The 22,660-nt window shown below is 51.2% G+C and overlaps 1 protein-coding gene across 4 annotated transcripts; it reads right to left on the bottom strand.

The window, feature by feature from the left end:
- Positions 1-2,589: 2,589 nt before the first annotated feature.
- On the bottom strand, positions 2,590-20,537 carry HNF4A (hepatocyte nuclear factor 4 alpha). Of its 4 annotated transcripts, none has more exons than XM_058422711.1 (10): positions 20,423-20,537; positions 16,782-16,959; positions 14,837-14,931; positions 12,615-12,721; positions 9,986-10,141; positions 7,016-7,103; positions 6,454-6,609; positions 5,945-6,181; positions 5,161-5,283; positions 2,590-4,533 (listed from the first exon to the last, which is right to left on the bottom strand). In XM_058422711.1, exons 1-10 carry the CDS (start codon positions 20,535-20,537, stop codon positions 4,391-4,393), a joined length of 1,398 nt encoding a protein of 465 aa, XP_058278694.1. In that variant the 3' UTR covers positions 2,590-4,390. The 4 variants fall into 4 exon arrangements, with proteins under 4 accessions (XP_058278694.1, XP_039935853.1, XP_039935854.1 ...); XM_040079919.2 differs by having other exon boundaries at positions 2,590-4,574; positions 5,157-5,283; positions 16,782-16,956; XM_040079920.2 differs by having other exon boundaries at positions 16,782-16,956.
- Positions 20,538-22,660: the final 2,123 nt, after the last annotated feature.

Here is a 22,660-nt window from a genome sequence, read left to right as displayed (position 1 = left end):
CCAGCTCTTCTTGCCCTGAGTTTGAAGTGGGAGCACTCTGTTGGTCCCGGCAGCCTCCTCTCTCTCTCAGCACACTGAACTGCAGGTCACGACTGCAGAGTTGTTTGTGCCAAGCTCTCCTGCTCACTCTCACATAACGAAACTGACAATATATTGCCATTTTTATTGGCCTGGATGGCAATTTTTCAGGTGCTAGGTGTGTTTATGATTGTCAGGGTCACGCCTCAATTCGGATTGGGGACAGGGATTTTAGACGTGCCCACCACACCTCACCATCCCTCCTCCAGCCTCTCTGAGTGGAAAGGACTTGTGCAGTGTGTGGCCTGAGTTGCCCAGTGGGTTGGTGATATTTGCATGAAGCCCAGAGGGAGGTGGCCAGCCTGGCACATGGAATTGCCTGGCTCAGCAGTGCCACGTTGCTGAGCCTCTTGGTGTTCTCGACTATCTGTGCCTGTGTGTGCACTCGCAAGTTTAATAGCAGCAATAGTTGCTTTTGTCAGAGATGATATGCAGGCCATAAAACTTGTTTGCCTTTTTTTCCCGCCCCCCCTTCCCACTAAGATAGGAAAGCTGTGGAAAAGGCTCCAAAGCCTGCTGGCTCTTTCAGATGGAAGTTATATAAGGAATATGAAAAGCATGCATATCATAGTGGCCAAAGGACCTAAAAATACCACTTTCACAGATCTTTGCTAGGACATCATGAAAAGATTCTGCAGTTGGAGATGGTGCTCTCCAGGAAATCATCCCTAGGCTGAGCTGCAGGCACAGAAAGCTCTTGTGTTCAAAAGCAGTGTAAGAGGAGTTGTGTGTCAGAGGCCAATCCTCAGAGCAGCTAACTCCTGTGACATGGGACATGGCCTGTGGGCTCCAGGGAACCCAGCAGGATAAAGCACATGAGTGGCAAGAGCAGTGTTTCAGGAAGATTCCAGGCTGGAGTGACAAAAGAGGTGAGAGTTTGGATTGAGGATGCCAGCTAAGGACAAGGCTGCTTCTGGGACAGTTCATGGGTTTTTTTCCAAGTGAGCTGAATCCAGCAATAAGGAATCTCCTGTAGGAACTGCACTGATTTACAATTAACCAGATAAAGGGCAACCTTGATAGAGCAGTTCATGGGAAGGAGTCCAGGAGAATTTATTGCTTCAAAGATTTGATATTACATATATGGAGTTTTTAGGGCATATACCCAGGTGAAACCAACCATGAATCACAGCAGAGGAGTCCCAGGTGTTTTTTATTCCATATTAAAAAGAATGAACACACTCCTTTTCTTTCTCTTGACTGGACTAACCACTCAGTCCTGTGTGTGCTGGGATAACGTGCTGTGACTGCCTTTGGCAGGCACTCAGCACTGCTGCTGGGGCTCTGGGTCATCACAGGTGCACAGGTAGTGAGAGTGGGTTATTTGAGATCTGTTCTCCCAGGTCCTCCACTCAGAGTGCAGACAGTCTCTAGATGCTGTCTCCACACAGACCTCAAACACAGTCTGGATCTCATCCCTGCATCTCATCCCTGCTGACAGTTTTCACCAGCACGGCTGTCACTGGGAAGCCACCGGATGTGTTAATGGGATGGAAAATCAGGCTGCTCCTCATCCCTTGCACCTCGGGCGAGACTGCCCACCCCAATTCTCATCAGAGGTGGGAGGTGGGGGAACATGAGGGCCTGCTCCTGCAGACCACAGGTGAAAATGCTGGATGTTGTTCCTTCCCAGAGACTTAATCTTTACAACCATCTACACCTCTCTCCCCACTTCCTCTTCTCTTCCTGGGCATACAGCTGAGCACAGGCTCCCGTGGTCAGAAAAGCAGGTCATTAAGAGCCTTCTCTAATTGCCAGTGTATTTCTTTACCTTTACAGCCAGTGATAAATTGATTTTCACTTGATCATTTTACTGTGCCCCATAGGCTCAATCTGGCTCTCACCTGCTGCCAGCAGTAGGGTGGCTGTGTTTGAAACAAAGGACAATCACCCTCCCCAAAGTGCTCAGAAATTACCTTTGAAATGCAAGAGGGACATAAAAATGAACATGTTTGAAATGTGAATAACATACTTTAGCTTCCTTTGCTTGGCTTTCAGAACGTGGTTACTTCAAGCCTTTAAGCTCCCTGGAATCATGAAAGCAAATATTTATTCTTCATGTTTGTTTTTCTTTTAATGAAAATTGGGATTGTCATTCAATCTTATGATTCCAGCACACGTGGCTTCAGGACAGACACCAGCTAGCACTGGGCTTGCCAGGAAATAGTGACAGCTGGCAACAGCATCAAACACTTGTTTGGGCTTTTTTTCTCCATACACATATGCTTTGTGCTCAGACCAACAGGGAAGTTAGCCCCTTGATTTAAAATAAATCCTCCCAGAAGAAAGAAATCCATCTGTCTGGGAAAAGTTAGAAAATGTTTTTGCATTTATTTTTCTTTTTTTTTTTTTCCTTTTTTTTTTTTTTTTTAATGAATACAAACTCTTGTGAAGAAATATTCTTCTGTTTCCATTGGAAGGCAGAAACCAGCAAAAATTAATGTACAATATCGAGGAATACTTGGTGCAAATGGACCAAAAAGGATTCCCCAGTATGTCTACGTACAGGAAAAAAGGTTGCTGCTGTTGGAAAAGACAGCCTGGTTATTACAGGGTTGGGTTTTTTTGGTTGTTTTTTTTTTTCATTTAATCTCCCAATTATAAATAATCAATGTGATTTACAAAATAATTTACAGAAAATGATTGGATTCATCATTGCAATAAATTACTTGGTACGATGCCACCAGCATTGAGACCATACAATAGCTCTGACACCGCCAGCACGAGGTGTTTCATTTTTGCATTGGAAATCAAGGGACAGACGTGCAGCTCCTCTGGCTGAGCTGGCTCAGATTTGTCCCCACCAGAGACCTCTTGGCAGCCGTGGGTCACCATCCTCATCCTCCCGAGAGGCCAGCAGTGCCTCAGGCTCTGGGAGCTGCAGCCCTGCTGGCACAGGGAGCAGGAGGGCTCCTTTCCTGGTTTCAGCTGTAAACCAAAGGTCAGATCCAGAGGTTTTGGCACAGGCAGGCACAGGGGAACAGGGACAGGGGCAGGAGGGAGCAGAGCAGGGCGGGCAGACCCAAGGCTGGGGCAGACCCAAGGGGCTTGGGTGAGACAGGGTTATTGCTTGACCTCTGTCGCTTTTCTCTGCAGGACTCGAGGAGCTGTATTTTTGAGGTTGGTGCTCTCGAACACTCTGAGGTCTGAAGGAGTCATAACGAATTATTATCATATTATGAAAACCTATAAATCTGTTATCAGCCACTCACTCTGAGCTGAAGGAGTGGCACTGCACTGGAGAAGTAGATTGTGTGGCATATCTTAGCATTAAAGTCGGGTCTGAACTGATATCCTGGGTCCCAATGCTCCCAGCACTCAGAAAGCCCAAGACCTTGGTCCAGTCTGTGAGGCTCAAGCTCTTCTCACCCCACTGGTCTCTCCCTTTCCTACATCTTTCCCCCACTTCCTTCCAAATAGGCATCCAGTGGTCTTCTTCTGACAGCTGAGGAGCGGTAGCTGGCACAGTGACAATTTGGGCAGTGCTGCCAGCCTGTAAAGGGGTGACCCCATCCCATTAGCTGAAGCCTCTGGAATCCCACGGTCCCACAAATTCCCAGGAGGCAGTGAGTGGGGCAAGGGAAAGGTTTGGCAGTGGTTGCCTCTGCGAGCATTGTGCGAGGCAGGCCTGGCACGGAAATATCAAAACCCCTCAAGAGGCAGAGGGATCCAAATAGTGCAGTATCTTGGTGGGTCAGACCTTGCCCCAGCATCAGCTGAAAAGGTTTGTTAGATCTGGCTGGGGGCTCAGTGTGCTGAGGAGTGACACCACACTTGGGACTAGCCAAGGCTGAGGAGCAGTTCTGGCAGTGCTGCCTGGGCAAACCCCATGTGCTTCACCTGCTGTGATGCTCCTGGGGGAGCTTCCACCTCCACCAAGTCTGGCTGGACTGGGGCCTGTCAGGGGGGCTGGCATGGCTGTGGGAGGGAAGCCCTCCCCACGGCACAGGGAATTGCTTGTTCGCAGGGTCAGCTGTGTGCTGAGCCAGTGCTGAGGTGGCAGCGGGGTGACAGCCTGTCCCCAGCCAGTCACTGCGACCTCCCCACAGAGCGAGGCAGGAATCTGGCCCTCCTTACAAGGACTGAGGGTTTCAGCAAGGCTTCAGCCTTAGTTCTGGGTCTCTGGGGCTGCCCGTGGCACACGCTGTCCGTAGCTGCAGGAAGACAGCTTCTGGTGGTGGTCAGTCCAATAAGCAAGTCCGTGTGTTCGTGCCCAGGCACCTCTGGATGGCTTCTCTTTTCACAGTGGCACAGTCAGGTGGGGCTTTTCTCCCACACAGTGTTCCCAAGGAGGCTGGCTGGTGTGGGGTTGCTAGATGACCTCCTGTTTTGTGATGGCAGGCTGCGGGATGGACGCGGGCTGCTTTGCCACGGTTGCAATGGCTCCAGGCAGCAGCTTGTACTGCTCTGATCCTGAGCCCGCGGGCGGAGAAGGCTGCGGAGTTTCTGGAGTAGCTGAGGAGAGAGAAACCAAATTAGAAGAGGGCCTCACACACCTGACAGCACTGGGATCTGTCCTCGGTCGTGCAGGGTTCTGATGTCAGCACAGCAGAGGCTCTTAAGGGCTTGTGTGTTTGCTGTAGGGTTTGATGCCCCAGGAGAGTCATAATAACCAACATCAAATAAAGGGAGCTGCTGATGTTTTGACCTGTACTAACCACATTTCTGGTCAGCCAAGGTCTTCTCAGCCCCAGGTCCCCTGTGGTGGCCCCATGTGGTGGGCCAGATCCTCCTGTGTTTAAGCAGAGGACAAACTGGGGTGTGTCTGAACCACTCCAGGGAAGAGGAGCCTTTCCACTGATTTCACTAAGCTCTGGATAGGCTCATTGATCCCTTAAGGGCTATGTAAAAGTTGCAGTCTGCCAAGGAGTATCTTGTTGAATGAGTTAGTCTGGCCTGATCTAATCTAACCCACCTCTCTGTTTGTCTTTCCCTCCTTTCTGCATAGGAATTTCTCACACACTCATTACCAGAGACTTTGTCTTGCTTGCAGATTTCCTTGCAAGGTAGAAACTGCCTCCATGGGCACAGTGGAAAGCTCCTGGTTTCTCCCAGGAGCTCCCTGTCTGTGGATATACTCACACATCTGCCCGTTGTGCATCTGAGGAGGCATTGTGTTGGCCACAATGACGTTTGTTCCCAGGTTCTCCTGGATCAGATGAGGGTGCAGGGGGTGGTGGGCGTGCGGCGTTTCACTTGATGAGCCTAAGAACATGCATAAGACATTAGTTGCCACAATGGCAGAAGGAGTCAGTTCAGATGGGCAGACCCACTGCACCCAAATGTCCAAGGCTTTGTGCATGATCAGCTTGTGCACAGGTGACTGGAGCACACCCTTCCCTTTTTCCTCCATGGATGCCTTGAACTAACCCCTGCCCGCAGCCTGCATGTCCTCTCATACAGGATTATATTCCCTAGTCATACCTCCACTTGAAGAATAGCACAGTGGGAACTTTTCATTTTCTTTTGTCCCATTGGATGCTCCCTCCAGAAAATCTAGGGTGTTCTTCCAACCTGAGCTTTCAGACCTTTTTGTTTTGATGAGTCCCTTCTGCCAGAGGAGGATTGGTGAAATGTTTGCCAGGTAGGAGTCTGGGGGGTGCACAGCAAAGTTTGTCAGTGTGCAGAGGGCTGGGGACGCCTCTCTGTAAACAGAGGCACAGCTAATGCATCTCTTTAGGTGAGAAGAAGTAGAGGCCCCTTGGTCAGCCCTGTCAAGGACAGGGGAGATGATTTTGTGTGAGTCAAGGGCTGGCCTGCAGACTGGCTGTCTCTAACATTTCTAGGCAGGGAGCAGCGACTACGGAGGGTCTCAAGGGGACAATAATCCGGGAAGGCTGAGAGGCCCCTTGCCTCAAGTACTCACCTCCCAGCAGCATCTCCTGCAGCAGGTTGTCAATCTTAGCCATGCCAAAGAGCTTGACGAACTGGATCTGCTCTATCATCTGCCAGGTGATGCTCTGCAGCACGGGCAGCAGCAGCAGCAGCTCCCCGAAGCGGCCGCGCGAGTCGTACTGCCGGTCGTTGATGTAATCCTCCAGGCTCACCTGCACCTGGTACCGCATCCGCTTGATCTTGGACGGGTCGCTCAGGCCCTTGGCATCTGCAACAACCCACACAGCAAACGCTGCAGGCTGCTTCCCTGGGAGCTGCCTGTCCGTGCCAGCATGAAATCTGGGCACAGCCCGAGGTGAGGTGCCTCTGATTGCCCGTCATCTGCTGCGATGGACGGTTCTTCTCTTCTTGGATTGAATTCTCCCCTCCCTCTCCCAGATAGGAGCCCGGGCAGCATTTCCACCACTCAGGACCGGTGTTAGTCAGCATAACCCACAACTAGGCCCCTCTGATGGTAACCCCTACCAAGCTGGGGCATACCTGGGTCAAAGAAGATGATGGCTTTCAAGCAGGCATATTCATTGTCATCAATCTGCAGCTCCTGGAAGGGCAGGACCAGCTCGTCCAGGATGCGGATGGCCACACGGTTCACCTCCACCAGCTCGGGGCAGTTCCGTGGGATGATGTGATCATTTCCTTCAGACAAGCAGCACAGAGACCATCACCCTTTCATTGCTCAAGACTTATCTGGGGTGACAAGGAGTTCAAAATGCAGGTAACTAATGCTGAGATAATTTTGGGGGTGGAGGAATTAAGAAGTTCCTCCTTCAGCCCCTACACTGTCCCAGAGCACCAGAAATTTTGATCTGTTTTGCCAGAACAGCTTCTCATTACGCTTTGCCACATGCCATGGCCTTGAATGTCAATGTCAGCCAGGCCTAGCCGCACCCAAAGGTTGTGCTGGGCTTGCTAAAATACGGAACAGCTCAAGCCACCACCCTTGCAAGAAGGATGTCCACAAACACTGAACCACCCTCTCCTTCGCCCCAGCAGGAGAGCGTCACAGAAGCAGATGGGCTGGGAGCAGAAGTGCAATTTTTACCTAGGAGCAAGACATCCTTGAACACCATGGACCTCTTGGCAGCTCCCAGTAACAGGTGCTCCCCTGCGTGTGCACGTAGCAGCGCTACCTGCAAGGGCAGGGAAAAGTTATTTGGGTGATGCAGAGACTGAGACAAAGCTGTGATTTCATGTAAGTAAGAGGGAAAGCTCAGCATTCCTGTACTGCACTCAAGGATGGGGAGTGAGGGCCCCTCTTCAGTTACAGGCAGAGAAAGAGGCCAAAAAATGGTCTGTGTTAAACCAGTTATAAATCCAGCAGCAGCAGCAGGTGGTAGACAGCACCTGAAATATCCCACATTCAGGACTCATGTCATGAGCAGGGCCATGCTAGACGGTCCCAGGACCTCCCACCGGTGTGGGCTGTGTGCAGACAGCTGCTACCACGTGCAGAACCAGGGACCACACTCCATCCCGGGAGGTGGGGAGAAGTGCAGTCCCCTGCTGTTGGACAGCTGCTGTCCCTCTGGGCTGTGCCCACCTCCACTGAAATCACACCCATGGGGACCCCTGTCTGGCCAGTGGGGTCACCCCCTGGCCATGCATCCCCTCCACAGCCACAGGAACTGGGGACAGGGAAGCCAAAGGGATGTTTTTCTCCCCTGATGTTAATGATTGAAGTGTTTCACTTTACACCCTCCAGTGGCTCCTTAGAATGTTCTGAATCTTTTGCCCTCCTTCAGTTAAAAATTTCAGAGATTTAGGCAGAAAGAGAAGTTAACAATTGGACATCCTGACACAGAGGCTTCTTAATGTCCAGCCAGGAGCTTCTGCTGGGGAAAACAACCATTAAACATTAATAGAGAAATGCTGAAAAGTATGTCCTGATGGGAATTGTTCCCTTTTCCAGTGTGTTATCCTCAGCATCTGTCAAAGCCAAGAGAAGTCTTACCCTACCAGAAATGCCAGAATATATCACCCATAGAAGAGAGCTCTGGTTAGGAAAGATACTGATGTCTAGGAAAGGGTTTGTTAGGTGTTTTGGTGGTGGGTTCTTTTTTTTGGGGGGGGGGTGTTTTTTGGGGGGGGTTTGTTTTCTTTTTTTTTTTTTTTTTTCCCCAGATGGTAAAAATGGTTATGCAAAACAAACAGAGTAGAGATCCGATACTGGGGAATCTTATCTAGATGCCAAAATCTAGCCTCTCTCTATTGCTGTCCAAACATGGGTGGATGTGTTAGCTGAGCTGCTTGTAATTACCAGAGCTGCACAAAACTGAGCTTTCCTACCTGACAAAACTTTGATAAGGAAAAAACTGCCAGTCCCAGGGGGACAAATTTCCTGTCTATTGCAAATTCAAAAAGGTTCAGTTTGTAACCACCTTTTTGTGTCCATAAAATTTCCTTGTTTGAGCAGGGTTAAAGGGAAGACCTTCAAGAAGGCCAAACCATCTCACTTGGTATTTGTTCTTGCAGTGGTGAACTGAGATGCATTGTTCTATTGTGAACTAAGATAAATATACAGTTGTACCACAACAAAGGAGAACTTGAATTTTGAGATGAAATGGCTTTTTCCCACCAAACATGGTAGTTTTGACGTTCTGGTGCAGAAGGAGAATGAGGGGTTGAGTATGATCCTTTCTATAAAAGGAGATCTATTTCATAGTTGTGGAACAGCCTCTCCCTTGTGGGAAAGCAGAGTTCAAACTGTGTCATCTTTAGGTTTTGTCTTCTCCTTTGAGGAATTTTGCAGCCCCACAACTGTAAAATGAACTCACGTGGAAGTTGCTGTAGTTTGCAGAGTTACTGGCCAGGTTTAGGGCCTCTGTTCCAAATGGCACAAGGATGTGATGGGTTGTGCAGAGCTGTCCCAGGTCTGTGCTGGGCTGCAGCCTGTTTGCCATGTAAATGGCATTTACCATTGGAGTCCATTTTGATTTCCATAAATCATGAATTGTATTTTCCTTAGCATTTTGATGGATTAATTATAATTTTAAACAATTTAGCACTTGCACACAATAGAAAAAAAAGGAAACATGCTCCCATTTTAAGAGCACTGAATTCCTCAGAGCTCTGGGTGCTGCTGGGTGGTTACTAAAGAGCTCAGATTTAGGATTTAGGGGGTTTTGATCAGCTGGATAACCTCAAATGGATATCCTTTTACTTCATTATATAAAAATTACCTCTAGCTACATAGGAATGGAGACTGGTCCTAGCTGAAGAGAACACATGCTGGTTTTGTGACTGTACACTGGACAGACTGGAAACCCCCTCCTGCCTGTGACAGGACCTGTGCTGGCCCTGCCAGAAGTGCTGTCCCAGCCACGTGTGCTCTTCAAGGCTGGGCACACATCATGTCTTCCAACACCTGTTGCATACCTCTAAAATTTAGACTTCCTTGGGAGGCCTCTCCTTGTACCTCCTTGAGGCTGTCTGAGATCCTGCAGTGGACACCAAACCCACTGTGCTTATCTTCATTGGGGAACCCACAAATGTCACTTTAGTAATTCCTGTTAAATGCAAATAAATTCTTTGCTCTTTAATCCTGGAAGAAGGTTTTCTACTGCCTTGGGAGCAAACTAGTGTGCAGCTTCAAAATTCCACGCTGGGAGCCTGGATACAAACATACCCCTAGGCAGGAGGCAGCAAGAGAGGCAGATTTTAAGTTTTGGGCAGACCTTAGGCCAGATAATTCTGATTGCTCCGAGCATTTGTATAACACTTCAGGTTTTCAAAGCGCTGCGCAAACCATAATTAATAAATGACTGGCTGACCCCAAAATGCTCATCTGGTAACGACCTAACTCAAGCTCAGCGTTATCTGGCTGTGCTCATCGCTGATTAGCAGCACATGCAAGTGGCCCGTGCTGGCATTGTATGGATGCTGTTCCCAATCAGCTGCAGCAGTCAGGATAACAGAGTGCACAATGAGCGTTTTCTTTGAAGGTCTCAGCTGGCTTTGGCTCCCAGCTGCCTTCACCAGGGCACAGTGAGGTGGGGTGGATGGGGGGACTTGCCTGGTCATCCAGGGGCAGCTCACAGAACGGGGGGATGTACTTGGCCCACTCCACCAGCACCAGCAGCTGCTGCTTCATGGACTCACACACGTCGGAAATATTGGCAATCTTCTTCCCTCGGATGTCTCCGTTGAGCACAGGGACCGGGGATGATATCTGGAAAGAGAGAAGAGATCCTTCAGCTTTCAGTGCCACAGAGGAACCACGGAGAGGAAAGTCCCCGGCCCATGGGTTGTGTTGGTGCAGACTCCAGAAATTATAATTACATTTTTCTGCTGCACACACCCAGCTCCCAGAATAGGTGACCCAAACAAGACTCATTTAAACCGAGATCAGCTCGGGGATCTGTGAACACGAAACGCTGCAGAGCAGAGGCTGTGCCTCATCTTGATAAACTGTAATGCCTTGAATAGACTGGAAAGCACAGAAGAAGCATTCCTAAAGCCAGGCTCTTCCTCCCACTGAACAAATGTGCTCAGCTGAGATCCAGGAGGGAACAGAGGGGCTCGTGTGGCAGTCAGCCTCACCAGTAGAAAGGACACATCCAGTAGCTGCTGGAGAAGCTACTTGGTGCCACCAAAGTGCAGAGAACTGCACCCTGCTCCAGAGGCAGTGCTTGGCCAGAGCTGCTTTTCACAGGAGGCAGGCAGGCTCTGCTGCTCTCCTGAGTCATCATGAGCACACCAGGCCACGGCTCTCTGGGTCTGACATTGTCTTCTGTGAGCACCAGGTCATTAATATTTGACATCACCCACTTTGAATAGCTTAAGACAGACTTTAAAGATAACATTCTCCCACCTCCCATTGGATTTAGGTTCTTTTGGCAAAACTGGGCAAGTGCGAACATGCCCACAACAGAGGTCACGTTTGTTACACGGCAAATTATTTGTGATTGCCATTTCATTTGCAAAGGACAAACCTGACAAGTCTGCAAGTGCTCTCACACAGAGCTGGATAGAACATCTGCCCCAAACCAGGCACCCAAACTCCTGCCTGGTTCTCATGCATAGCTGCTCACCCAGGTCATCTGAAAATTTGCCCTTAGTCACTGCTTTATCCTCATGCTTCTGTAAGCAATTAACTCAACCCCATCACTGCCCTCTGCCTGCCCTCTGTGCTCTTGTACAACATCAGCGCTTCCTGTCCTGTTCCTGCCAGCATTTTCAGATAGGACCTGCCAGCCTCCCCAAGGAAATGCAATTCAAATACCACCTGCATTTTTATTTTTGAATTTTTTTTTTTTCAGGTTGCATTACCTGGAGGCTTTCCAGCTCACCAGCTATTATTGAATAAATAAGATTGTAAAAATCTCACCATGTATTACCCTAATCAGAGGGCCCGGAAGGCTTAGCAAACAAATAAAGACCTCTGAGCGAGTGACCCTAGATCTTGGAGAAAGCAGCTCCTCAGCAGTATCTTGTTCTAATTAGCCAGGCACATAAAAGTTACCAATTACCGTGCTGGAGCCTGCCTTGTTTAATGAGTCTCTCTGTGCTCAGTGGGAGAGCGGGAGCTCCCCTGGGTTTGTCGATGGTTGTAGTTTTTATCAGCAGCCCCTGCTTACACGTGATGGCACTGCAGGATTCTGAAATGTCCTTCCCTTGTAGATTTGGTGACTTGAGACCCCATTATCCCACACCTCTGGGAGCAATCCTATTTTTAGAGGGTATGTAAATATATTAGGGCCTGCATAGGACAAGGTGAGATGCGGGATGAGGTTGGATGTGCTTTTTGTGTACAAGATTAGCCCTTGGCCCTTCTGGTGTATCCCCTCCTTGGGGAAGTGGACCTTACAGCCTGAGCCTAACGTGGAGCCCAGAGCACAGCACGTCCTGTCCTGGGGCATCTCGCAGCGCAGCCTTCAGGGTGGTGTGACCCTTGGAGCAGCATGGATGGCCAGCTCAACCCCGTTTGTCTTCCCCAGGACACAGAGTGCTGCTCTCCCCAGCTCCCACGTGGAGTGGCAGCTCTTTCCTCCAGCACAGCTCCTTCCTCATCACTTGTTCTTGGACAAACCCTCCCTGCAGGCTGTGTGAGCCCATCCTGTCCTGTGTCCTCCCAGAGAGTGCTGAGCTGTGCACACCATTTGTGCTATCTAGTCTCTTAAATCAGAGTCATCTTTTCAATGTGAACGCTCGAGGAAACGAATCTTGGCAGTATGTGAGTGGAAACAGGGAATTTCAAGCAAGCGCTGGAAAAGGTATCTGCATAAAACAAGCAGGAAACCGATTCCTCATGAAACTGTGCAGGAATCCAAAGCTCCTAACAGCTCATGGGGAAGGGAGGCTGCTCACGCAAGGCCAGCCCCTCGTGGGCTCGGGCAGCCACAGCTCTTTGGATTGCAATGATTCTACCCTATTTTCTTCCATCAGGCTCTCCAGCCTTCCTGCGTCCCGTTAAAGCAGAACAAATCATAGCATATTGTTACAATTGAGTTCTGGACTAAGGAAATTTAAAGGGATGGTTTCAGGTAACAAACGATTTTTGAAAAATTAGTGTAGCGTAGGCAGATATGACACTTAGGAAAGAGGTGATAATTTGAAGACTCAGCTATGGAATACTCAGCTGGCTCTACAAGCCAGGTAGTGCCTGATGCTTTTGTGTTTGCTAAAGAAGAAAGAGGAGGTACCTGCTGTGCCAGGGCTTCTGCATGCAGGAGGGCATTGATGGAGGGCAAGCTGCTGTCCTCGTAACTTGATCTGCGGGTGCTGATTCGGTCCCGTTCATTCTGTACAGCTGCAAGAGAGGGTTTTGGCTGAGCTGCAGGTCGTCCATGGCAATGCACGCTGAAAACTAGCACAGACTTTTGGCGTTCCCCTTCCTTAGCTGCAGTTTCCCAGGTTCCCTGCCAGGCAGGGCGGAGGTGCAGCTGTGTCTGGTTTGCGAGGGGATGCCAGCGAGAGCTGACTACATCTGGTGGATCTGATTTCTTATTTGCTTTACTAGACTTTCCAGGGATGGGCTTGATTCAGAACCCAAACACCTGTGGAGTTCAGAGGGGAAAATTTCCTGGCAAAGGGTCTGAGTTTTTTGATTCCATGATATGGGGTTTGGAACGGCGGCCATGCTCATGTATGCAGCCCAAAGCTGATGTGTGAAATGGAGGAATATCTGCAGGATTTCCTTGCCCACATGACTCCATTCAGAAAGCTGCTGCACTGGGTAGGTGTAGTTGGAAAACTCCTGCCTCGACTACAGTAAGGAAGGACTCGCAGACCTGCTCCTGCTTATCCACCCACAGCAAAAGAGCTGTCTCGTACCTTATTGTAAAAGCATCCCAGGACAGGTTTGACCCCGGTGTGCCTCCCTGTTTGGTCTAGTCTTGAGAGCCTTGAGGGCTTTGAGGGGTAGGATTTGCCTGCTCTGTCTGTCACGAGGCTTGGGCTGGCCCTAACTCACGCTGGCCACGCCACTCAAAGCCATCTGCTCAAATAAGCTATTGATCCATGGCAGGGGGAACAGCACAAGCCCTGCCTTGGGCTGGTGGCTCTCTGGATTGATACGTTCTCGATGCATAAATCCTCCTGATAAAAAGCAATAATGAGGCTGGGCCAGGAGAAAAGCCCTGCAGTCAGCGGCTGTAAATAGGAGCTCTCAAGGTTATGCTGCTTGTTATCAGTAGCAGGCCCCCGAGTTCAGTCACGCCATGATGTTTTCCAAATGTTTGCTCAGTATTAGCTGGTCATGCACCTAATGTAACTTCTATTGAATATTAACAGACAACAGCACAGCTCTGGGCAGGGGATGAGCTGCATGGAGAGGAGGATTCCTTTATTCTTCAGGAAAAGTCAAGAAAAGTTGCTTGTGATAACCTCATCCGCTTTTACAAGGAATAAATGTTCCTGCTCAGAGGTTTTCCTGCAGCCACCAACGTACCACTGGTACTTCCCTGCTGTCTTCAAGGACCCTTTTACTCCAAAGTTTCTCCTTGAGGGGGTGTGAACTGGGAGGAGCTCTGTCCTCCCGGTGGTTTTAATGTGGTTTTATTTCCCTGCATGGAATAACAGGGCCAAACACCTCCCACTTGTCCCTTTGCAGACATGAGTGGGGTGAGCTCTGTGGGATGCCTCTGCTCCTGGCAGTTTGTCCCTCTGCTAACAGGACCACCATCAAAGCCACTAGGTTTTCCTGCCACTTTTCCAAATGGGGCTAAACAAGGGGAGGATCCTGCCGTGGGGACCTGTAAGGGCTGCAGAGACAGGGAGGCAAGGAAGCTGAGGGGGTGAGCATGGCCCAGGTAGGGATATCTCTACTCTTTGGACAGTTAAATAGCAAAAATGCTCCACTTTACTCTGGATCCTTTCTGCTGTGGCTGAAATGAAACTCACTGCCTCTCTGCTGAGGGTCAGCAAGAGCTGATATATCTATCAGGAATAAAAAGGTGCAAAATGCCAACGTGACTTTTGCTGGACTCACCCATCCAGCTGTGGATTTTGTGGTCACTCTGGGACAGAAGCACTTGGAGCAGGTTTACCCAAGTTTTCCCAAATTTCCAGGCCGCCTTTGAAGTTCCTGCTCCTCAGTGATGTGGAGAAGCGTTCCCAAACCCCTCCAGTGGACTGGCTGTGTGGGAGCCCTGGTGATGTGTGTGTCAGTGTGAGCAAGAGTGAGCTGAAGAGTGTGATTTGTGTGCACAAGGACGAGTTGTGAGACACAGGCACGGACTCTCCCTAAATCCCCCTGTGGTGGGGGTCAGGATCTGTGCCCAGGAGAGCGCTGTGGAGGGAAGAGAGGGCTAAGGTGTCTGGGCAGGTGTGCACCTGGCAGGGACCAGCCTGGGGGGCTGCAAGGGCTTCCTCAAACATCCACAGCACGAGGGACTGCTGCTGGGGGAAAGCCAGAGTCACCCACCTTCCTTCTTCATTCCTGCTCGGAAGCACTTCTTAAGCCTGCAGTACCGGCACTGGTTTCTTTTGTCTTTGTCTACCACACACTGCCTGTTAAACCTGGGAAGGGGAAAAGAAAGAAAGGTGTGAGGAGCAGCAAGACTGAGGCTGGAGGCAGGACGAGACAGGGCCCCAGGCTCCAAGACATGCTCAGAGCAGGTTCCCAGAGAGTCACCCTGAGAAAGGAGCCCCAGTCTGTGACTTTCCCACTCCTGCTTTAGCTTGTGGTTTCTTTTTTGCACCAAACACCTCAGCTCTCCCCTCTGCATCTGGATATTCAATAAGGGCAGACTAGAACTGAGTCACATGCAGGAGCTCAGGCTGCTGGTCTTACGCAGTAACCATTAGGGATGGGATATCCATAGTGGAATAACAACCCTCAGGGAAGTTAAAAGTGTGATCTAGGAGGGTCAAAACCAACTTGGAAGCTGCTGTTATAAGTTAGATCCCATCAGAATGGAAGCAAGAATGCCTTTATTCTGATTTTAAAAAGAGGTGGAAGGTTGTAGTAGCCTATTTGTGAGATTAAGAACTCAGTTTAAGTTCTTGCATCTCTCCAGGGCTGTGTCTGGGATTCTTAGAGGTAGCTTCTCACCTCTGGACAGCATTGCTGATGTGCAAACTGCTCTGCTGCCACTTGCACTTCAGAGAGGACTTGGGAAGCAACCAGCTCCTTCCCTCCAGGCTTGTGTCATCAAATCCTCTGCACATGGTGGGGAAAACACTGATCTCCCATGTGTGTGACTCACGAGCCTGGTGGCCACTTGCAGCATGAATTTCACTTGCAAATTTGCTCTAACTTACAGCAGATTGATCCAGTTTGCAGAGTAAAAACAATGGAGTACAGAGCTGGAGAAGGGCTCCCAGCCATGCTGAATTCTGTAGCTTTTGAAAAGGCTTCCTTCTGTTGTGCTTTTTAAAGCCCCCAAGTCATGATTTGCCCAAATCATCCCCATGGATGCCTGAAAGCGGCTTTAAAAATATTCCTGTAGTGCGTATAAAGGCCTCAGCTTCTAAAGAACTGGGCACCTTGGCTTTTCTGATGGAGTTGTGGGGAAGGGGCTCCCTGGGCAGCCACCTTAAATAACCCTGGGGTGCAAATGATGATGTGCTTCACAGGCACTCATAAACCTGGGCCTTCCTTCTGTCACTCAGGTGTTAGAGACATGTTGCTCTTCATGCTCTCCAAGTGGCTGTCAGGCCATCAGGAGTAACGGGCTCAAAAAGCCCAAGGGATTTAGACACTGTGAGCTGAGGATTTTTCAGTTTCCTCCGTGGCACTCTAGGTGTGAGTTGCTCAAAGCCAGCAGCAAGCGGGTCACAGCTGCTGATGGCACAGGAGAGCCATGGGCCACCACCAATGGCACGAGTGCATGAGTTCCAGGAGCCACACGAGTGCCTGATCCTCAGAGAAGAGCATGTTGTGCACGCATGTGTCCCTCGTGCTGCCCCTCGGGCGTTCCTGTATCACGGAACAGGCAGTGACAGCACTGTAGCTGGATGGCAGGCACACACCCGTCTGTGCTGGAGGAGGATTGCCCCCAGGGAGTGAGCAAGGCTTGTGCTGCACCCAGGGCACTGAGTAGTGAGGTGCCAAGTCCCTGAAATGGGGCTTCTCCCCGGGCATCTTGCTGCTGGCCATACTCGTTTGCAAGAAAGTGTGCTTGGCCCCTAAAGTACAGGGCAAGACCTCGCAGGGTCTTTACCCAGTGATCAGTGGAGGGCAGTCCCAAAGCCAGGGCAGTCACTGACCCCTCCCAGCCGAGGGCTTAGGTCAGGGGCAGAGGAGGAGGACGCAGGGAGGACGAAGAGCATGAAGGGCCGCGCTGCTGCACTTCGAGGGCTTTGCCATTGAGCTGTGAGGGGCTGTTCTGTCTGGGCCACGGGTGCCCGTGCCCTCTTGTCCTCACCTGCAGGAGTACATGTGGTTCTTCCGGACGCTCCTCCTGAAGAAGCCCTTGCAGCCATCGCAGCTGGAAGCGCCGTAGTGCTTCCCCGTGGCGCGGTCCCCGCAGATGGCGCACAGCGTGCTCACCCCAATGCCGCCGGAAGCGTTGAGGTTGGCCGCTTCTGACGGAGACGTGTCTGCTTGGGGGAGGGCACAGCAGGGAGAGGACAGTGAGACAGCCAGCCAACATCTGCTAGCTCAGCTACCAGCCAGGGACCCTTGGGGCAACCAGGCAGCCAGCCTGGGGCGGTCAGAGAGGTGTGCAAGGAGAGAGGGTGTAAGCTCTCAGCGCTTAAGTGATGGCGTTTTGGGTGCACTAAAACAGCCTGTGTTCCATGGTGGGACCCCTCTTCCCAAAGGCCTGGCTGCAGCAATGCCTTTGGATAGAGTGGAAGCCCATTTGCAGGAGTCACAGGGCAGAGCCAAAATTCCTCGGGGATTTGCAGACACTTTGGGCGGCGGTAGCGTGGCCAGAGAAAAAGCTGAGGTATTACAGCTCAGGGTGAGCAGCTGATTTATTAGGGAGGTGTTTGTGTAAGAGCGCTGAAGGAGCCCAAGACAGCCCTGAGCAGCTGAGGTGAACAGTTCCCTTCTCCTGGCATGGAGCTCCATCCTGCACAGCCCTTCTTTGGGAAAACAAGACTTTAGGTAAATAACAAGCTCAAATGACTTCAGCTGGAAAACTCATGTGGGCAAAGGCTACCCAGGCAAGGAAGGACTGATTAAAGAAAAAAGGTGGCACTCTGGCTGTAGGCTGGGTATCTTCCGGAGTCTGGTAGCATCACAGTGGACATTGATTTGTCTTGCAGTCCTTACAGACCACAGGGGCTGGGACTTGCAGGGCTTTTTTTGGAGGATAGGGAATTGCAGCAGCCTCTGAAGGAAAGGACATCTGAAAGGCTAAAAACCGTACAAGGGCTACACTAAACCCCTCCAGCAAGCCAAACAAACTTCAAGGCTGAAGGGATCAGCTCTTAATTCGGTTGATCTAATTGTCCCCTCCCATGTACATTTTTGTGTCAGCACAGGCACATCCCCCTCCCTCAGGGGAAATGCCAGTCGCAGATCACACCCAGGATCTACAAAGCCATAGAAACCTGCTGGGATTTTTAATGCTTGAGTCTATTGGCCCCTGATTTCTGGGTTTTTGTAGGGACTCAGTTGAGGCTCACCCTGGAAAGGGCCACAGCTGCTCCCACCTGGCACCCAGCAGAAGGGCTGGTCGCAGCTGGGCTCCCCATGGTAGCCCAGCTGTGGGTGCTGGGGGGGCCCAAGGCAAGTCTGGCTGGGGTAGGGCTGCATTTTTAGCTTTTATTTTGCAGAGAAAAGGGTATTTCAGCAGGTGTGCACATCCTGCTCATGCCACCCTTCAGCAGAAGCAAGTGGCACAGAACCAGCAGTGAGAAAGCACAGGGTTTCTTGAGCCATCCCTACCTCTGGCAGCATCTTTTATTTCCCTGCCTGCTTTCTGTCTTTCCAAATCCTCGTGTCCCTCCTGTATTGCTTTCTGAGTCCATTTGCTGCCTCTCTGTGCCCCTGCCTGGCACACCCTGCCATGCAGCTACAGCAGTGGCAGTGCAAAGCTCCTGTCTCTGCTCCCAAAGCCCTGAGCTTTCCCAAGGCTGTCCTGGCTGTCTCTTGTCCCTGTGAGCAGCTTGCTCCTGAAAACATCCTTCCTCCTGAGGGCTCAGCTGGATGCAGGTCTCTCCAGAAGGAAAGTCAAATTCCCAGTTTCAGCTAAACATAGGACTTAGATGTGAGAGGATGAGCTGATCTGCCTGTAATCCCATTACTTGTATATCTGTGACAGCCCAGATAAATCCCTTTTTAGCAATCCATCACACTGTAATCAGATGGACACAGAACAGGAAAAACTGGCACTCTTATCAAAGAAATTGCAACATCTCAGCCTAATAGTCAACAACAATGAAATTATTGCCTAATGGATAATTTTCCAATTAAGTTTATTTTGCTAAATATGTGCCAAAAATGTGAGCTCTGGCTGCTGCAATCGAGTGGCTGGAGCTAAGGTAAATAGAGGAGAGAAAAAAAATCTGACTTTGAGACCTCGCAGCTGAGGACAGGAGCTGCTCTAGAGGTCCCTGAGCCGGTCAGAACCTGGGATGCATTTTGCCTGTGAGAGGCAAACTTGGTCCCTGCTGAGCAGCTGCCCTGGGGCTGGAGCTGCAGAGCTGTGCAGGGCAGCGGCTGGGCTCTGATGCAGTCCTTGGCCAGAAGAAGAGGCACAGGCTCTGCAGGTGGAGGTCCTGCAGGAGGTGTGTCCTCCAGGGCAGCTGCTGCCGTGCCAAAACAGCCCTGGAAGCAAGGGCTGTCCCTGGCCTGGAGCTGGGCCCAGCAGGAGAGGAGCTGGTGCTGCCTGCCCCAGCTGACTCATCCACCCCTGGAGTGTCACAGCACACTGGATCTTGTCACAGGAAATTATCCTGTCCGTCCTCCCCATGGAGCCCTGGCTGCGGGGTGGGCAAATCACAGCCCCTGGTGCAGATGCTTGCTGGATGGAGAGGGGCACGGAGAGGGAGCAAGGCTTGAGCTTGTCCCAGAGTGTCCAGAGGGATAGCAGCAGAGCCAAAGAGGGTGACTTTTGGCCCTGAGGCACCTCAGTGGGTAGGATCAGCCCCCAGGAGTGGAAAAAGGGCAGGGACCCGGAGTGGCAGGGGGTTATTGCACAGCAAAGCCACTTTGACACAACACATCCCTGACAGAGCAGAGCCATAACCCAGGGAAGACCCACACAGGCTGTGATGGAAGAGTCCACACAGCCAGCAAAGCCCTTCTGGGACAGAGGTGCCCAGCAGCCCCCGTGACACAACCCATGGGAGGAAAGGGCTTGGAGGGCCACTTTCTGTGGCTTCATTTAGTCATTAACCTCATATTTAGAGAGACTTTAGAGGGATCTCAGAGAGGGATCTCTTGTTATCTCTGAGCATTTAATCACCAAGACCCTTCGGTCCCCAAATGGGTGGGCCAGCATTGCGAATTCTGGAGGGTTCGGTGTGATGCTACCCTCCTGAAGGGATGGGAACATTTGTCTATCCTCTCAAGGTCCCCTTGTCCCTCTTACTGGGAGCTGAGCCAGGAAAGGGGATTCCACCCAACGCCCGGGCTGCACTGGGGAAGGGCAGTGCCTAAATCACTTCTCATAGTGATTTTCACCCTCACCAGGTGCTAAATGCCTTTCTGCTCCAGGGACCGGCTCTCAGCTCTGGAGACATTGGGTCAGTTGTCTGTCTGGTGTTTCAGGCAGAAACTTTTGCCTGGGGTCTGGGAGACCCCCACCGTGTCCAGCCCCAGCCCCATTCCCTGGGCGGCATGTCTGGAGGGGACCTTTCATTGCACCCAGCTCCTGGTGTGTCCCTGCTCCCCAGGGCCCTGGGCTGCAGGACCCCATCCCACCTGTACCAAACACAGCTCTGCTCTCCCTGCTCTGTTTTCCCCAGGGGAGACAGAACCCCCCATGGGATCTCCCCATCTGACACCCCTTCCCTCCCCGTGAATACTTTTGTGGTCACCCCAGAGACTTCTCCTCCTGCAGCCCCTGGCTCACCCCACCCAGCAGAGGGGAGAAGACAAGAGGGGACTTACCACTGCCCATAGCCAGCACCTGCATGTTCTCAAACTCCAGCGTGGTGTAAGCCGGGTCTAGCGCCGCGCTATAATCTGCCATCTCCATGTCTATGAGGGCTTTGGAAAGGCGCATTATCCTCGGCAAACACGGGCCAGATTGTACCGATTCCCTTGTCCCAGGCTATTGGCCCTGCTGCCTCTCTCTGCCTTCACTGCGTCCCCTACCTGTTGTCTTTTAATTCAGATATTTCTCTGAAAGGATTTGCTGAGCCTCAAGGCCTATACTCCCAGAGGGGTGGAGGCAGGAGGCAAGGGGGTTAATCTTTAATCATCTCACCCATTGCTGAATACTGCTAAGCTGGTTTCTTTTTTCTTTTTTTTTTTTCTTTTTTTTTTTTTTTTTTTTTTTGGTGGAGCAGCAGTGATTCTTGTTGACTGTTTATTATTGAATCTCAAGGCGTTTCTGATCCTGACTCCTGGGTGCAGGCAGCACCACGGAAGCAGGCACTCACCAAGAGCTATTGACCTTGATGCTGAGCTGCTGGTGTTGCTCTTGATTATAGCTGGAGTGGAAAACTTGGAAAAAACCCTACCCGGAGAACAAGGTTCTTCTCCACTTCTGTCATTGCCTTCCTCTCCTCACCACTGGTTGCTTACACCCCTGTTTTTCCCTTCTCTTGTTCCCTCCATCCCTTCAATTCCTTCTCCTTTTCTCTCCCTCACGGTCAGAGAAGGTCAGCTCCTGCCTAGAAATTCACACGTTGCCATGCAAAGTAAAACGTGTGACTCCTTTTACTTCCCTATAAACCCGGTTTTACAGGGGGCTGGGTGCCCTATAAACAGACCCCATTCTGCGGCCATGCCCAAACAGCGAGCGGGGCCGAGGGGCGGCGCAGACACCCTGGGAATCGCCAGGGTGGCTCCTGTCCCACAGCTGAAATCGCTCCGTGCCAGACACCCCCAGCCTTGGGTTTTGGCTGATATGCCATAAAAGTTTCATGAGACGTGTTACAACAGCGCAGCAGGAGTTTTCCTTGTGCGGGTGCAGTGTCTGCTGTCAGCACCGACAGCGGTTCTGTGCCTCGCCCACCCCTTGGGTCTGACCCCGCTGCGGCCAGAGCCGCCTGTGCTCTCCTCCCCAGCTGCCCCACGGCTCATCCCTCCTCCACTTCAGCCAGGACTGAGACTTCTCAGCGCAACTGCGAGACCATTGAGTGGGAATTGAATCGATCTCGGAATGACACGGGCCGCGTGGCGCAAGAGAACCGGCAATTAATGGTTTGGGTATCAGCTCGCTCCGCGTTGAAAACAGCGCCGCGGTTTCGCAACCAGCAGCGACCGAGTCCACACGCTGCTGATCTGGGCTCCCGGTGCCGAGTGTTTGTTCTTCCCAGGCACCCCAAAGCAGCCCCAACCCCACTGGCACCGCAAGCTGCCCTGGCCACCGTGCCATCACTGCCACTGCCTGAATCCAAGGTCTCTGGCTCCACACCAGTACACGCCTTTGGGCAGTTATGCTAGTGATGGTTTTCTGCTCGCATTTCGGGAGCACACGGAATTGTTCAAGCGGCCGTTTGCTCCCCAAAACCGTGACTTACATACCACCTCTAAACAGCTGAAATACCCTGAGGCTACAGGTCTGCAGGAGTGAATCTGAGTACCTGGGAAAGCCCCTGCTTTCTTACTTGGGAATGGTGATAAATGAGCCTTTGCTGCAGGGGAAACAGGCATTCAGTCAGTGCTCCTGCAATGGTGGCTCTTCCTCTAGGCAGATACAGTCCTTGCCAAAAGCTGGTTTTATGATGTGCAGACTGGGATGGAGATGCAAGAATAGAGCATAGCCCCCTCCGTAACCCCATCCCAGGGACCTCCGTCCCAATCCTGGCCAGCCCACTGTGATCCCTTTGATTAGATAAATGCTACAGACACCAGCTCAAATATGTGCAGGATTTTCCACAGCGTCTAGTAAAATATCATAAAAACAGGGCCTGTCCTGCTCTGCTCAGCAAAACAAACCTTTTGCTTCAATAGCCTGCTGAGCAAGGAGGCTGCAAAGACCCTTTACTTTCCAGGCAGGAAGGATTAAAAGGGCCAGGAATAGAAATCGGAGAGGCAGTGTGTGCAGGAGAGCAGCAGATAAGGAGCGGGGAAGTTTGGAGAGCATTAGGGGGCTCACGAGGCCGGGGCTGTCAGTGGGACGTGGTGTTTTCCGCCCAGGGTTGTGTTGGCTGTTGTTTTGTCACTGCCAGTGTCCTC

Source organism: Hirundo rustica, chromosome 16, assembly GCF_015227805.2.
Source record: "Hirundo rustica isolate bHirRus1 chromosome 16, bHirRus1.pri.v3, whole genome shotgun sequence".
NCBI classification, from domain to species: Eukaryota; Metazoa; Chordata; class Aves; order Passeriformes; family Hirundinidae; genus Hirundo; species Hirundo rustica.
The sequence above is the reverse complement of the archived record's forward strand: the minus strand, read 5'-3'. Positions and strand labels throughout refer to the sequence as shown.